This window comes from Triticum aestivum, chromosome 6D (genome assembly GCF_018294505.1).
Source record: "Triticum aestivum cultivar Chinese Spring chromosome 6D, IWGSC CS RefSeq v2.1, whole genome shotgun sequence".
NCBI classification, from domain to species: domain Eukaryota; kingdom Viridiplantae; phylum Streptophyta; class Magnoliopsida; order Poales; family Poaceae; genus Triticum; species Triticum aestivum.
Genome location: NC_057811.1, coordinates 8,309,528 through 8,326,525, shown reverse-complemented (window position 1 = coordinate 8,326,525; position 16,998 = coordinate 8,309,528). Strand labels below are relative to the sequence as shown.

At 46.8% G+C, this 16,998-nt stretch overlaps 1 protein-coding gene across 1 annotated transcript; it reads right to left on the bottom strand.

The window, feature by feature from the left end:
- Positions 1-2,606: 2,606 nt before the first annotated feature.
- Positions 2,607-5,577, bottom strand: LOC123142982 (RGS1-HXK1-interacting protein 1). The gene is made up of 9 exons (XM_044561721.1): positions 5,219-5,577; positions 5,056-5,122; positions 4,819-4,896; positions 4,056-4,108; positions 3,648-3,731; positions 3,491-3,543; positions 3,340-3,404; positions 3,176-3,234; positions 2,607-2,948 (listed from the first exon to the last, which is right to left on the bottom strand). Exons 1-9 carry the CDS (start codon positions 5,513-5,515, stop codon positions 2,859-2,861), a joined length of 846 nt encoding a protein of 281 aa, XP_044417656.1. The 5' UTR covers positions 5,516-5,577; the 3' UTR covers positions 2,607-2,858.
- Positions 5,578-16,998: the final 11,421 nt, after the last annotated feature.

The window sequence follows — 16,998 nt, the reverse complement described above, 5'->3', positions numbered from 1 at the left end:
GCGCAACGATTTTTCTGGCCTGATGATGTTGTTTGTTGGTTTCCTTTCTGTTAAAAAAGTATCTATCACTGAACCTCTTTCAGTCCATGATTCTGCCCGGGTAATTTACATACTCGTTTTTCCAGAAGTACATGGTGCAACAGGGCAAGGTCCAAACCGTCTACGGCACATAATTAAGCTCGGCTTGGAGTAGTAGATGTGGTTACTCTCCACCCCACCATGCTGGTCGCTCTCACAGCCGACACGTGGACCGCCTTGGAGCACGCCGAGCCCAGGAACACGGCATGGTCGCCCAGGCTCTGCCGTCCTCGGGGCTGTACGCCTGCACCGCCTCCCGGCTGCCGGCGGACGGCGAGGGGGTCATCAGCAGCAGCGGGATAGCTGGAAGCGGCGGCGCTCCAGACCGCGCAAACGGCAGCGAAGCGCGCGCAGTTGTGCGCCGAGGAGCAGCCGCGGTAGACGGTGCGGCCCCAAGGAGGTCGCCGGCGGCCATTGAGTTCTTGATTCTTCGTCGTCGTGGAACGTATCTGGATTGCGTATCGTTGGCGGCGAGGGAGTTGGTACCCAAGTGGGGCAAAAGCGCACGGGGGTTTGACATGGACCCGAAATTTTCAAAAGAACAAAAAGTAATACATTGAAATTTCCAAGTTCTGGAAAAGTTTGGAAAAACATATGTATCTCAAATGCACATCTAGATGTACACTACCTGCAAATTTTCATTAATAAATATATTTTTGTGTGCTGCATATAGATAAACAAAATAGACATCATTACTTTATAATTGTTTACAGGTACGTATTGAGAATGCAGATATTTTTGTGAAAAAAAATAAACGCTCATATACACGTGTATACACTCATCCCTATGAACGCACACACGCACATCCAAAAGATTGAGCCCGCATATTATCTTGAAATTTACGAAGTCATCATATAGGCACCTCATCATCGACGGGAACATCTCCTCCCACACTGAATGTGCATCGCCGGAAATCCGAAAATAAATTCAGGAATAAATACGAGCACCAGGATTTGAATCCTGGTGGGCTGAGATACCACAGTTCCTCTATCCATCCAACCACAGGCTGGTTCGCAAAAATAAAATTATTTTGGAACCTTCGTATGTGTTCTTTCCTAGGTGCGTGAGGAGATGGGATCAGTTTTAGGAAGAACAAAAATACTCATCGAAAAATATAGAGAAATAGTAACTAGCTAATGTTCGCCAGGGTCGAGGAGGGCGACCCTGGCGAACGCACTTCCCACCGTCGCACGCATCTCAACACCGATGCAAATGGCCGGAGGCATTCCCTGTCTGGCTATTGCAGGTGAACTCTTATTTTATTTTCTTTTTCCAAAAAGATGTAACACGGGCGCAGGTGAGGATTCGAACTCGCGTCGAGCATGGCACTGGGCTGAAGAGTAGGCTTGCGGACATTTGTGTTAAAGCTTATATTTATATACATCATGGCATTTTTAAAGTGTTTTCTTTGATTTTTTTCCCGAAATTACTGATTTTTTTACTTCATCACATAGCAGTTTTATTATAAGAGGATGGCATTTGTATTACTGAGACAACAACAGTTTTGTGTTTAACAACATGGCAGTTTTATTAATAAGAGCGTGGTATTTTATTAATAGTAGGATGACATTGTTATTATTATGATGATGCCATTTTTTGTCATTAAGACGATGGCATTTTTAATAGTGAGAGGATGTCATCTTTTATTTTTAATGGCATGGCAATTTTTATTAATAAGAGCATGCCATTTTTTTATAATAGGATGACACTTTTCATAGTGAGAGGATGGCCTTTTTATTTTTAATGACATGGCATATATTTATAAGAGCATGTATTTTTTTTTTATAATAGCATGTCATTTTTTTATTTGTAGGATTTTATTATTTAAGATGATGACATTTTAATACTGAAAGGTAGCATTTTTTTGTGCCACGTTTTTTTACAAACAAGAAGTTTGGGTGATGACTAGGAACATGGCAACTTTTGTGGCGTTTTTCCATTTTTCCATTTTTCTGATTTTTTTTATGGCATTTTCTAAAAAAAAAACTATTTAATGGGCCAATTGGGGGGTCGCCATGGCCCTCCCATTGGCGAAACGAGGGAAACGTTTGCTGGGAGGACCTCCGCTGGCGAACGAATGCGTTCGATGGGAGGCTCCTCCCAGCGACTGCTCGCCAGCTAAGGGGTCCAAAATATAAAAAGCACATCTGACATTTATATTTGACCAAGAAATTGCTAAACAAAATGTAGATTTATATTTTTTAAATGAGAATATGTGGATTGTGCAATACAAAATTAATATCATTGGATTGGCATTCAGAAACCTCTTTTCATTGTGCCCAATTAATCTGTATCTATTATATATTGATTCAAGTATAATTGGACCAATTGCTGAACAAAGGAAATCAACACGTCTTACATTACAATGCAACATCTTGAATCTTATATATGGTTAGAATTTTGCGATTTCATAAAATCCTCTATATGACAAACTGGAGTATATTTTCCCGCAAAAGGAAAAGAAAAACTGGAGCATATAGTGTCAGATCCTCCAGCACCATGCAAACAGATACTAACGAAGAGAAAACTGCAAATCATACCAAAATATATATTTAAAATAACATCAACCAATGTCGATGAACAAAGACACCGCAGAGTGTCATCTGTTGCTGGTCAGAATTCAGCGCAGCAGAAGCGCATTTACAGGAGTGACAAAACTTATTGTTTCTTCCATTCCATGGGAAGATATTTTCTGATAAAGATCCGCCAATGGCTTGCACTTCATGTTCCTTGAGGTTAAAAAAGCAGAAATGTGACCGCAGGGACAACGGCGGAGACGGTTAGATAGGGACGCCATAATTCACAATCTTCGTCAGGGCGGAGTTGAGCACACGCTTCTCCTTCTTGACCTGAGAGGCTAGGCCGGAAATCTGCCGGGAAAAGAGAAAACAATGTTGACATGAACTTACATTACAAAATTCTCCAGCTTCACCAACAACAAAAAATTACATATATTTACAAAGGAGATGGGTGCAATCTATTGTGGACGGATTGACGAGCAAAGATAATAGTACAACTAGTCAACACATAACCTGTACATACTTGAAGAGGAGAATAGTAGTGCAATGAAATGCAAACTACAGTTATATCTACTGACCTCTGATCGAAATTCAGATGCATGTGCTCTTGGAAGCTGATCGAGAATTCCCTTGAGACCTAAGAGGGAGCATTTCAACATATGTAAGATTCAAGGCAAGAAATTTCCACACCAAATTCGAAGTCATTAAACAAAGCAATGGCCTCTCAAGGAATTCCACGCACCTACTGCTTGGTTTTCAATATCACTGATTTGCTTCAACTCACTTTGAATGGCACGCCCTTCTTCCCTGAGAAGGTGTACATCCATTCCAATGTTATATTAAAAACAAATAGAAACAGAAATGATAACTGGGTCAAACAAGGAACTACATGCCTGAGTGTATTCCATCCTTTCTGGAATCTCTTTTCTGCTGTTGCAGCTCGGTCCTGGAACCCATATGCAATAATTTAACCATGAGTAACATAGAAATTACAATTGCCAGGTTGAAAACAAATGTCTTGGTGTTCTATCTATACATAAAGAAAGTTACCATGAGTTTTTGGCTTTCATTCGACATAAGATTGACTGTTTGCCGCATGTGATTCACTTCAGCCTGGATGCCAGAAAGTAGGGTCTACAATACAGCAAGTTGCGTTAGACAACCCACCTATTATTATTTTTTGTTTCTAAGGAAAATCAACGCTGTTGTTAAAGACTGCAGGTACCAAAAACAAACTTCATAAAACCACGATCATTTATGTTCTAAAAACAGAAGGAACTGTATTATAACATGCTGATGCAAATAATAAAACATATTGCTCAACAGGTCAGAGTTAATCAACAAGTAGTAAGATATGACAAGTTATAAGATGGTTGATGTAGCTCCCAATTAAGCTTGCAAATAACTTGTCAATTCACAATGAAGTATGAGCTAATTAAACTGACAGGTAGTGCTCACCTCCTTGCTGACAAATACACGCCGTACACGTTGGATTAGGTAGCTCCTTGGCCCTGCAACGATCAATGACTCAGTTTCAGTCATACTAAATTTAGCAGTATACAAGAAAGCATCCAATTTTTCGGCCTTCATGAAACATCATGGAGCAAACTTCCACGGAATCAACAACATTGTAATTTGTACCGTGAAATGCTAGAAATTACACCTACACATTAAAGGTTGGATAATCTGAACTGAATTTCAGGGAAGCTGTAATATAATTCACCTAATCCAATATCAAAAGAATAATGCAATCAGACAACCTGAATCTACAGGGAATGGATATGTGCGCGATAATTTAAGTTGGACAGGGTTAACTGGTTTGCGGCAGTATCAAGGCATTCCAGTTAACTGAAAGAAATGAAACATAAGTTTTAAATTCTCATTCAAGATACAGGGGGAAATGGTTCAACATGTGGCACTATTCGCAAACAACTAAAAATCATTATCATCTACTCCCTCCGTCCGAAAATACTTGTCGGAGAAATGGATACAAATGGATGTATTTAGAACTAAAATACATCTAGATTCATCCATTCCTCGGACAAGTATTTCCGGACGGAGGGAGTACAAGAGTAAATAATCTGCAAAGCATTCCTCCACACGCAGGTACCGTATTTCTTTGTGAATAGCAAGCAATGACAAATCAGATTCTAATACAAACATCTCAATCTCATCCAACATAACGCCACAAAGCAAATGGGTTGCAGGGAAATGAGATTACTTTTGAGCAGCACGATTCCTGCAACCGTGGCTGAGCCTGCAGCGATGCCTGGATGCTCGATGGCCATGATGACACCCTCTGCAAAGGCAGTGACAATCAATACTTGATTTCAACACATGCAGCCCACAAATGCGCCGACGAGACATCCAAATCCGACCATTAGACATTCATCTGGCCGAAGCTAAGAATGCTGATCGGTCCACAAATATGCGATTTTGTAACACACGATCTGCTCACCTTTGATCTTGCCCAGCGCCATCTGCTCACGAGCAAAGTACTCCTTCTTCACCCATTCAAACTCTTCCTGAATGGAAAGAATAGAAGAAGAAGAAATTGGTTCGAGCTTAAGCAAATTTCGGTGAGATCGGGGCGAGGGGAATGGGGGAGGTAAAGGGCGGACCTTTGCGGCCTGGGTGAGGGTGGGGACGGCGGCGAGCGCGCCGGCCATGGCCGCGTTGGCGGCGTCGGACGCGGCGATGGCGGAGGAGTAGGCGTGCGCGTGGGCGGTGTCGACGGCGGTCCTGGCGGCGGCGGCCAGGTCGGCCCCGAAGGCCTCGCCCCGGCGCGTGTAGTCCGCGGCCGCGGCCGCCGCGGAGGACGCGGAGGAGGCCACCATGGAGGAGATGGAGCCGCCGCTCTCTGGCTTCTGCGGCGGCGGGGGCGAGTCGCCGGCGGGAGCGGACGGCGCGTCGGTCATGGCGGCGGCGGATCCGGACCTGTTTTGCGGAAATGGGATTGGAAAAATAGACTTGCGTACTGCCTGGAGCACGCTTTCAAGGCATGGACACGTATTCTCGTTATACGCATTCTATCTGTTCCCGCGGTAGACCAATTGACAAACCATTGTAGGTGAGAGGATGTTGATTTCTATCACAATATGAGAGCAACTCTAGCAGATGAAAAATCCGTCCCGCGAGATCGTTTTACGGTTCGCCCTAAAATAATTTTATTGGCAGTTAAGCCCCGGCGTAGAACAAATCTTGCAAACCGTACACGAAATCTAGAAGCTTAAACATAATTTCGTTCCCCTATATGATACGTCCAGAACACACCAGAGATCATCAACACAGATAAACTAATAAAAACATAAATAAAAAAACCAGCTTGACGTCAATCTATTTTTTCCAATCGCATTTCCGCAATAGATTGGCGTTCCGAGTACTCGCATGCCGATCGGTAGAGTGCGTTCGCGAGCTCGAATGCTTCCTCTGCCGCCTCGAGCCGTTCGATGGCGCTGTCTTTATCGGCCGCCGCCGTGAGCTCGATGCCCTTGGTGGTTGGCCAAAGTTGGTCGCCGAGCTCGTTGAAGTGGCTCCATGTGCCACGACTGCCTCTGTGGGAGAGCGGGTCGCGTTCGCGCACCTTCCTCGAGTCCCACGGCTCGACGGTGGGCTAGCTGGAGCTGCTGGCCTCCGCGTCGCGCTGGGCGCGCTTGCGCGGTGGCGACCCATCGCTGCCCCACGTCCCCTGGCACCTCCTGCTATGGATTTGCTTGATCTGTGCAAGAAAAAAACGGTCGAAAATCGCTCGCCGGAGAAACTAAAAAAGACGACGGAGGGGAGAGGATTGCGGCGGAGGTGGGCGGAGCTTATCCAAGATGGGAACCCGGCCTAAAACACACCCACCCCCTAAGATATAGCGGCGGACGCGGCGATTAGCGGACGAATTTTAGCGCATCTTTTCGGGCCCGAAGAAGCCCAAAAATTGAAGACGGTCGGAAAAAATAAAGTAGTTCAACTTTATCACTTAAACATTTTTTAGTTCATAGCAACGAGGAGCATTGTATATGCATTATTGTGGATTTGCGATAATGTGGCTTTTAAATCAGACTTCTCTTATTTTTTGCGTGTTCATGTGGTATGTCAGCTTTTCATATGACGTTTAGAGTTTTCTGGACAACATAGTGCTACAATAAAAAAAGTTTCATTAATAGATTATTTCCACATTGACAAGGATTTAAAGCCATCCCCGGGTTTATGGTCATCAGTATGAGGGTGGATCACATTCATATCATTGTACGAGACTTCCTCGTCGTCGCAGCGATGCTTCTGGTTGAGCTACTGATGGTGGTTGTGAGCATCAGAGCTTGACGAGATAGCCATGCCATGCGGCATGAGCAGAGACCTCGTGGTCATGGGGCGATCCGTGCAATGAAAAGGAGATGTAACTGGCTAGTTGGAAGAACCTCCGTCAAACAAGCTATACCAGACATTGTTACCATTGAGGTTATTGCTATGATAATCACACGCCTTAGTTTCTGGTTGCCTCTCAAGCCTACCCAGCATGCATGGAGGGACCAAAAGGCCATGCCAAAGCATGGTCGCGTAGCTAGCTGTGTTCATAAGGTTCTTTTCAGTACCATGTATGTATGCGATGCATGATGCATCACTCAAAACAAAAACCCTAGTTGCTCTATGCTAGCTTCTCAAAATCCCCATTGTTAATATATAGTTTGTAGAACCTACATTGTTATCGCTGTGTTCATCAATGCATGGTAGCTAATAGTTTACATAGGAGAAGTTATTATGAAGATTCCTTAGTTGTCTTCATATCTTGTTTGGTCGGAGACAACTATATATAAAGAAGAATGAAAATCTAGAGATCATGAGACATAAATTCACTGGTTTGGAAGGAAGAGATATTTTGGAGCGAGTAGGTGTGAGAGTTGAGAATCCGACTTGTTTTAGTAAGAGGGGAGGGCATGAGTTTTGTGTGGGAGATTTCTTCACAGCACATATTTTTGACCATTCACCATAAATTGTGTTATAATTAGTTAGCCAATCTCTCGTAATTTCTCACTAATCAAATAAGGGAAACCCCTCTATAATTCTCACACATAATATCCATTTGATAACAATAGAAGATTGAGACTTAATCAACGTCTATTCTCTTTATAAATCCCTCCTGCTCTAAACTTCCATTGTACTTTCCATTATTGCCAAATGTGTTGTTAAAATATTTTGATGATACTTGAAAATTATCCTAACAATCAAAACTACATTCATATGATGAATAAGAACACAAAGTTGACATTCTTCTCAATAAATATATGTTGGAAGATAAGTCATGTTTAGCTAATACATGATTATATTACTATTATTATTTTGCACTTTATTGTGTACAATGGATCCTGCTACGCGTCCGTCAGTTTTCGTACAATTTGTGTATGACACCATATACCGGTTGTCCATTCAATTAATTTTATAGCTTGGATGTATCCTACAAAAATCGGATGTGGTTCTATCGTATGCATACCAATTTTGGTGTACAATCCCTTCATACATTATTTGGGTATCTTAAAGTCACTCTTAAAAGGGTACTTTTCATACTTTCACCATCATGTAATGCTAATTGGCCTAGAAATGTACAAAGGAGGGGCTAAGCCAGGTTGTGCTAGATTATCAATACTCTAGTAATTTGGCAAAATAATAATAATACAAGCATGTCTCTTGCAGCACTTGCGTTTTGTATACTCTAAGAGCATCTACAGCTGGACTTGGCAAATCCGGCGCCTCAAACGCCCACGGACGCGCCTGGGCGCGTCCACGGGCCTGACGGGACACCCCTCAAATTAGTCATTTTCCATCCGCCTCTCTCGTATTTCATCCCCTAAATCCATACAAAGCATGCAAAAGAAATCTTACGTACTACATCTACATACTACCCTAGCTACTCTTCCTCGTCGGAGATGTCCATGACGACGGAGCCGGGCGTCGGCTGGACGGGCGGGTAGGAGGGCTCCGGCTAATCCCCCTGCTCGACCTCATCCATGTAGGCGAACATCTCCGCCTCGTCTGCGGCCTCTTGCGCCTCCATCTCGTGCCGGCAACGGCGTCTTGCCTCCGCAGCCGACACCAACTGGAGGGAATCGAGGATGGCCTGCTGCTCCGCCTGCAGATCCCCGTCGTCAGCGTCCCCCACACCCTCCTCCCCCGGCTCATCCCCCTCCTCCTGCTCTTCTTCCTCGTCCTCATCCTCCTCCTCCTCCTCCAACTCCTCCTTCAGATCCACTTCATCCGGAGGTAGCCCCGCGGCGATCCAGGCTTCGCGCCTAGCGCGGATCTTCTCAAGGAGCTCGAGCCGGCGCTCCGGCGTCAGAAAGGGCTCGCTCCTCACCCGACAGCGTGGGGGCATGGCTACTAGGCGGATGGGTGGAGTGGAAAGTGGCGGCGGACAGGAGGAGGAGGAAGATGTGGATGGATGGTAGGGTTTTCAGTGCCGTCGGTCGACTTAAATAGCCGGGCAATGCACTACGCGGCCCGCCGGAGCTGCGCCACGCGGCGCCACTAGTCCAACGGAGGAGATGAGTTTCGGACCGCCGGTTTTGAGGGCGTTTCCTGCTGGGACCCCTTCGTCAGTCTGATGTGGCTGGCGCGCCTGGGCGCCCCCATATCCGCCCCATATTTGGGCTGGATATGAGGGGTGCCGGTCAGCCCGGGCGTTTGAGGGGTCCGGTTGTAGATGCTCTAAAGCACTTCCATCCCTGACCCTAGGTGTGCTGACGCTAATCAAGATTATTTGGAGCACCAATGGTGACATATCGATTGGGGTCAATGTGTTTAGAAAGATAAAGTCCTATCTCTCATCTTTTCAGGGGTTTATGCTCCAATTTGCGAGGTGGAGTGCCAATGGCACCGCTCATCTGACGGCATGGGAGGCACTCAGCCAACAAACTAGATTTATTTCTTATGATGTAACCCTACCTGGTTGAGCATGTTTAATTAGATTTTTGATTTTGTCTGGGGGTGAATAAAATTTCCTAGAGAGCATTACTAGAGAAATCAAGGTTACATATGTATCAGTGCTTTTCTCACATAGAGGTGGTGGATTGCATTTGTCTCGATGCGGTCGGTGGCACTGTGGGATAATACGGAGCAACCGTCACGGCGTCACTGACGATGGTCAGCAGGCACTACAACCCGATGAAACAGACACTCTATGAGTTGGACAACATGAGCAATACCTCGCGGCCGTCGGCTGATCATTGAACAAGGCAAGAGAACGTGCAACAAAAAAGTTGGAAACTACCAAAACAAACTCCACGGAACAACCTACCAGATTATTTCCACCTACTAATTAAATATCCATCCAATGAGGTTGTTCTGGTGATCATAGTGTGCCTTAGTTCCCGGTTCCCTTCCAAGCCTAGCTAGCTAGCTCCAACATACATGGAGAGATCAAAAGGCCATGCCAAGAATGATCGATTAGCTAACTATGTTAATTAGATGCATGCATACCATGCATGATGCATCACTCTTTTTTTTTTTATAAAAGACCTAGATGCTCTCTACTTAGTTTCTCCATACAACTCCATTCTTGGTTTACAATTTAAAGAACCTCACCGTTGCCCGTGTTCTATTAATGCACGACGTTAGCAGAGAAATAATTACAAAGATTTGGTACTTGGTTGTATATCGTGTTTGGTGGAGAGAATCAAGGAGAGAATGGAATTTAAGACCGCAAGATAGAAAGCAAATATGGCATAGAAAAACGAAGAAGAGTTTTTAGATCGTCAATTTGCATAGCGACAAAAAGTATATCTTTGGAAACTTCATTTAGTGAGAATCCAATGATATATTGTTAGTGGCATATAGGACATATCTCATTAGACAAATTGTCGACATAAACCGGATGGAGCTGGTACGATGTTTTCTCTTCGGCTCTTTAGAAAGCCTTACTTCACGATACATGTGGGCAAAGCAATTATAATATGAAAGGGTCATCGCTAAACGCTTACAAGTGGGTCGTCCCATGAATGCAAAACCTGGGTGCCTGCTCTCTTCTCCAACGGGGTGATTGTGGAATATGTGAGTAGTTGCGTCATAGAAAAGACAGCAATACCGGCACAGGAGAAAATAATACTCCGGAGAATGCCGAAGACTCAGACGCCCTCATCGAACCAGCTTCCGAACAGGAAGATAGGGAGGAAGGGCATAGTAACCCCGATAAGCCAGTTGGGAACGATGACTCAGAGGACAACAACTATATGCCACCCTCCGAAGACGAAATAAGCCTCGCAACGAACACTTCATCATGCCAGAAGAACCCCTCGAGCAAGAACGCTTTAAGAAACAGCTCATCGCAACCGCGAGGAGCCTGAAAAGGAAGCAGTTACGGCTTCAAGCCGAACAGGAAACACTCAACGACAGATGGACTCAGGTCCTAGCAGCCGAGGAGTACGGCCTTGAGCGCCCCATAAAAAGCTATCCTAAGCGCAAACTGCTACCCCAATTTGACGTCGAGGCGTGCGAGCCTATAGCACCAGCGCGTAATACAGCTGATAAACCAGACCGGCCACCCCATGGCCGCAACAAAACGGCTACACAAGCCAAACACCAACCCACATTACCCCGCCGTAAAGGAAGGCAGACAACGGCCCAGGATTACAACTATGAACTACGGCAGGACCTGGACGCTAGGGCAGGCCTGGCCAGAACAATTTATGGCTAAAGGGACATGCCCTAACACAAGAGGATGGCTATCAGGCCCGGCGCGACTAACACAACCTCCCTCTGGGTGAAAACCGTTTAGGGACGTTCGCCGAACTCCGCCGAGACACCGCCCGCTACAGAGGCGCCGCTAACCCTTTATGCTTCACTGATGAGGTAATGAAGCACGAATCCCCGAAAGGGTTTAAACCCATGAATATCGAATCATATGATGGAACACCAGATCCCGCAGTATGGATTGAAGATTTTCTTCTCCATATCCACATGGCCCACGGTGATGATCTCCACACCACCAAATACCTCCCACTAAAACTAAAGGGACCAACGCGGCACTGGCTAAACAGCCTTCCAGAGAACTCCATTGGCAGCTGGGAGGACCTGGAAGACGCCTTCCGCGATAACTTCCAAGGTACATATGTACGGCCACTAGGCACCGATGACCTAAGTCACATCATCCAGCAGCCCGGAGAGTCAGCCAGGAAGCTCTGGACTAGGTTCTTAATTAAAAAGAACCAAATTGACGATTGTCCGGACGCAGAAGCCCTCGCGGCCTTCAAACACAGCGTCCGGGATGAGTGCCTTGCCCGACACCTTGGTCAAGAAAAACCAAAATCCATGGCAGCCCTTACCGCTCTGATGACCCGCTTTTGCACGGGAGCAGACAGCTGGCTCGCTCGTAGAAGTAACAACACCAGTGATCCGGGCACTTCGAGACGGCAACGGCAAGCCATGACGCAATAAACACAAGTGTCGAAATAATAATGAAGGAACGCAAGACACGGCGGTCAACGTCGGATTCAGCGGCTCCAAACCTGGTCAACGGAAAAAGCCATTCAAGGCAAACAGAGACGGACCATCCAATTTAGACAAAATACTGGATCGGCCCTGCCAGATTCATGGCACCCCCAATAAACCAGCCAATCATACCAACAGAAGCTGTTGGGTCTTTAAACAAGCGGGCAAGCTTAATGCCGAACACAAGGGGAAGGGGCCGCCCAGTGATAGCGATGACGAAGAGACTCGCCAACCGAACACCGGGGGTCAGAAGTAATTTCCCCTCGAAGTAATAATAGTAAACATGGTATACGTGACGCACATCCCAATAGGGGAGCGTAAACGCGCACTACGGGACGTCTACGCCATAGAGCCGGTCGCCCCAAAATTTAACCAATGGGCGGCCTGCCAGATCACTATTGATCACAAAGACCACCCAGCCAGTATCCGTCACGAAGGTTCGGCAGCTCTGGTCCTCGACCCAATTATCGATGGGTTCCATCTCACGAAAGTCCTTAAGGACGGAGGCAGTAGCCTTAATCTACTCTACCAAGACACTGTCCGCAAAATGGGAATTGATCCTTCAAGAATCAAGCCCACCACAACTACCCTCAAGGGAGCAGTACCCGGTGTAGAAGCTCACTGCACGGGCTCGATCACATTGGAAGTGGTTTTCGGTTCGCCGAACAACTTTCGGAGCAAAGGCTTGACCTTCGATATTGTCCCATTCCGCAGTAGCTACCATGCACTGCTCGGGCGTACCGCTTTTGCTCATTTTAATGCAGTCCCACATACGCCTATGTAAAGCTTAAGATGCCCGGTCCACGCAGCGTCATCACGATTAACGGAAATACGGAACGCTCCCTCCGTACAGAGGAACATACTACGGCTACTGCAACCGAATTACAAAGCGGCCTCATCAAGCCGCGTATCTCATCGCCATCAAGCCGCCGGTCTTTATTAAACAGGACCGATCAATCTCAGAGCTGGATTAGCAGTTCGGCCTCCATCGTTCGCCTCATATACCCGCGAAGTTTGTACCGCGCATACATAATTATGCACTTAAAATACCCTGGTCATCGGCGGAGGCACAATACGGACAGGCCCACAATACGGTTCGCACTCCCATCGCCCTTTTCCTTTTCTAACTATTTTTTATCTTTTACCACAGGTGACTCAAAGCCTGGTCATCTTACGGACTTACACAGACTCTTTCTAAGTTCGGCTTCATATAAATAACCAAAGGCTATTCCTGCTAAGGAATCCTTTCGCCGAGGCAAAGGCAGCGCAGACGTGTGACAGGAGGTCCAAATGATTTTTTGTAGACCGCACTCTTTATTTCAAACCTGTAAAGTGCCTTTTTTTCTCAGCCTTCGACCCCCGGCTTGTCAAATAGCCCGAGTAGTGGCGTTATAACCTGTAAGATTGCGTTTGACGTATCAATCAGATTCCAGTGAACATAATACGTATTCAGTATTCACTTTTTCTAAGAACTGGACTTTGCTTCTTCGGTTGCTTCACGCACGCACCTCGGCACAAATTGCCAGGGGCTCGATATGGGAACATATGAGTTGCCGACAAGTCCGAACAGCTTTAAAGCACACTTCGGCGTCACGAGTTTGGCCTTATATGCATCATCTCTGAATCATGTCTTTCGTTAATAGTTGGGTTGCCCGGCTCCTGTGCTTACTACCTTACGTTCCGTCCTATCGGCTAGGGTAGTAAAGGGAGAACTACTGCGATTGTGTTTCCGGTTCATCTGGTCAAGCACCTCAGTAAAGAAAGCCGAAAACTGACTGTCATGATGTGGCGAGAGCTGGTCAACCACTCGATGACTTATCAGAATCTTTTGCGATTCCTTCCATATTACACGAAGGACCGTTCTTCTGGTCACCTATGTAACGCACCGTATTCGGATAACCGCGTACATACCAGGGGCTATATCGTAGACCCACCGTCAAACTCCTATGGCTAAGTGAAAGTGTTAAAGCCCTATAGTCCGATTGCCTAGTTCGCCGCATTGACACCTCCTTTACGGACCAAGACGTTGGGTCAAGAGTGATCAAATGCTTTTTCGAACAACCTCGTATTATATGCGAGGGGGCCGAAGCCGATGACTGGTAAACTTTCAGATTATACAAAAAAGGTCGCACAGGAGGAACCAAAACTTTCAGGCAAAAGTATAAAAAACATAGCCTTAATATGTCATAATATTATTTTTACAATTTTGGTACATTCACTCGAATATCATATCCTTCGAGCACTGACCCTCTATCAAGCGGGCGCCCTCTAGGACATCCTCAAAATAATGCTCCGGCATGTGATGGTCCTTGCCCCCGGGTGGACACTTTCCTGCAATGTCGGTGGCCTTCATCTTCGCCCAGTATGTCTTGACACGGGCAAAGGCCATCCGTGCACCTTCAATGCACGTTGACCGCTTAACGGCGTCGATACGCGGCACCGCATCAACAAGTCGATGCACCAAACTGAAATAACTATTCGGAATTGGCTCAGTCGGCCACAGCCAGACCATGACATCCTTCATGGCAGATCCGGATATCTTGTGGAGCTCGGCCCACTGGGCCATCTGTTCGTTTAGCAACAGCGGACGCTTTGACGTGCTGAATTGCGACCAGAAAAGGTTCTCCGTTACATGCCCTTCTTGCGCTTGGAAAAACTGCGCCGCATCGGAGACACTCTTCGGCAAGTCCAAGAATGCGTCTAGAAAACTCCACATTTGATTAAGCGGGGCATAATTCGGATCGCCGAATTTAGTCTGTAATAGAAAGGGCTTACCGGCCGCTATCTCCCCAGCTTGCCGGATCTCCTCCCGAGCCGCTCTAGACTCGGACAGTGCTTCTCTCGCCTCTTGTAAGGCCTTGTCGAGTTCGGCTACTTTGGCCTTGTTCTCCTCCTCAAGTGTTTGGCATTTGCCAGTGGCATCCTTTAGCTCTCGCTCTATGGAAGATATTCTTTCCTCACAATGGCGCCGAACAGCCTATTCGGCCTTTAATGCAGTAGCTGCCTTCTTGGCAGCCGCGTTACTCATCCCGGCTTGCTCCTTGGCCCGGGCAAGCTCAGCCTGAAGGGTCTCAACCGCGGCAGCACTATCTGCAGTTACGCATATCTCAGTACATAATTCTCAGCTTCATGCTCATATTATTATACATGCATATACTGTCCGCCCCAAAACATACCTTGTGCCTCGTCGAGCCGTCTGTTAATAAGCGTGATGTCGTCATCCCGAGCCGCTCTGCAACTTCTGTAGCTTGGGCAGTCGCCATGAATGTAACAGCCTGTGTTCAAATTAATCAGGTTATTTCCTGGGCATATCTTTTTTGATCCTCTGATCGCCTCCCTTTGGACGCCAACCAGAGTCTCAGGGGCTACTATCTATACACAGGTGCATTTTGCACATAGAGTGCAATTGAAGATATTTCATTGCATACCTCGAAGCCTCTTAGCAGGCCCATGAAGGCTTCATTTATTCCGCTTCTTGCGGACAGAATCCTCTCAACTATCGTACCCATTAAGGTATGATGTTCCTTTGAGACAGACGCATGTTGCAACATGTCCATCAATGTGTCCGGCGCCTCCGGATTCCTGGAAGCGGCTACGGGAGTATGGACTCCCTTTGAAGGGATATGTTTACTCGACCCTAGAGTCGTCTCTGGCTGTAAACCAGATAGTCCGGGGCCTTTATTGTTGGTCCCCGTAGGGGCCGCACACCCCGGACCCTGGGCGACCGAAGCTTCATCTTTGGGCGTTGTCTTCATTGTCCCCCGCACCACTTGTTGATCGGGAGAGATCCTCCGGGACGACACCTTGAAGTCGTCCGCCCTATTGGGCGAGGAGGCCTATGGAGGCGTCTCGCTTTCCATCATCTCTGGAAGCAGATCCCCCGAGGAGGAGGACTATTGAGGAAGACTGCGCACCGGACTGCAAATATATATATTAGATGTTACCCTTGTAACCTGAAAGGAACGGGATATGTTTAGGACACCCTTGTTCACTTACGATTCGGCTAAAGGCTTGTCCTTACGGAGGAACTGCGCGACAATGTCGTCTTCTGAACCCGAACCGCCTGAAAGGGACATCTTCCCTCGCTTGGGAGCCTTTACCTCCAAATATTCGGAGGCGCTCCTTTTCTTACCAGTCTTCGGAAGAGGGAATCCCAATCCCCCGGGACATAGTGTTTGGTGTACCTTCAGAATGGAGGCCACCTTTGGCCTTCTTGCTCTCCTCCTGGTCCTCCTTCGCAGGCACTTGATATGGTGCCGGAGACAGCATCCTTGTTAACACAGGATCCGCTGAGTCTTCGGGAAGAGGGGCCGAACACCTAATTCGTTCCTCCTTCTTTATCTAGCCCTGGTCGAAGATGGTTTTCTCAGTATCTTATTACGGGATATTTAACTAAACTGTGTTCGGGAGTTGAGTTCTTACCAAGGTATCCGGATGGTTGCAGTCGAGGCCGATGTCCTCGGTGGTATCCGGCCACTGTTTTTGTGTCGCAAAAAATAACTTCCACATTCCTCTGTGCGTCATGCCGAAGAAGTGCTGAAGGGTTCGTGGTCCTTCCGGATTGAATCCCACATGCGGAGGGGCCATCGCTGGCATGACAGGACCCGACAGACTAGCATTACCTAGATTACGTTGATGAGACCGGTGTCCTTCTCAAGGAGACTCCGGATGCGGCTTTGTAGAGTCTGCACTTCGTCAATTGATCCCCGGTCCAACCCCTTATTGATCCATGATGCGAGCTGTACTGGATGGCCAGATCGGAACGCAGGTGTAGCAGCCCACTTGGTACCACGGGGTTCAGTGATTTAAAACCACTCCCACTGCCATAAGTTGGAGGATTCTGTGAAAGAGCCTTTTGGCCAAAGAGTATTGGTAAGCTTGCCCACCGTGGCACCACCACACTCCGCTTGTTTCCCCTCGATTACCTTCGGCTTCA

What these genes read in the sequence shown, in the direction of transcription:
- LOC123142982 (XM_044561721.1), bottom strand. Translation starts at nt 5,515, where the DNA reads ATGACCGACGCGCCGTCCGCTCCCGCCGGCGACTCGCCCCCGCCGCCG. An exon ending in AGGAATCGTGCTGCTCAAAA is followed by an intron (nt 4,109 to 4,818) that starts GTAATCTCATTT and finishes TGATCGTTGCAG; the next exon opens with GGCCAAGGAGCTACCTAATC. An exon ending in AAAGGATGGAATACACTCAG is followed by an intron (nt 3,405 to 3,490) that starts GCATGTAGTTCC and finishes ACACCTTCTCAG; the next exon opens with GGAAGAAGGGCGTGCCATTC.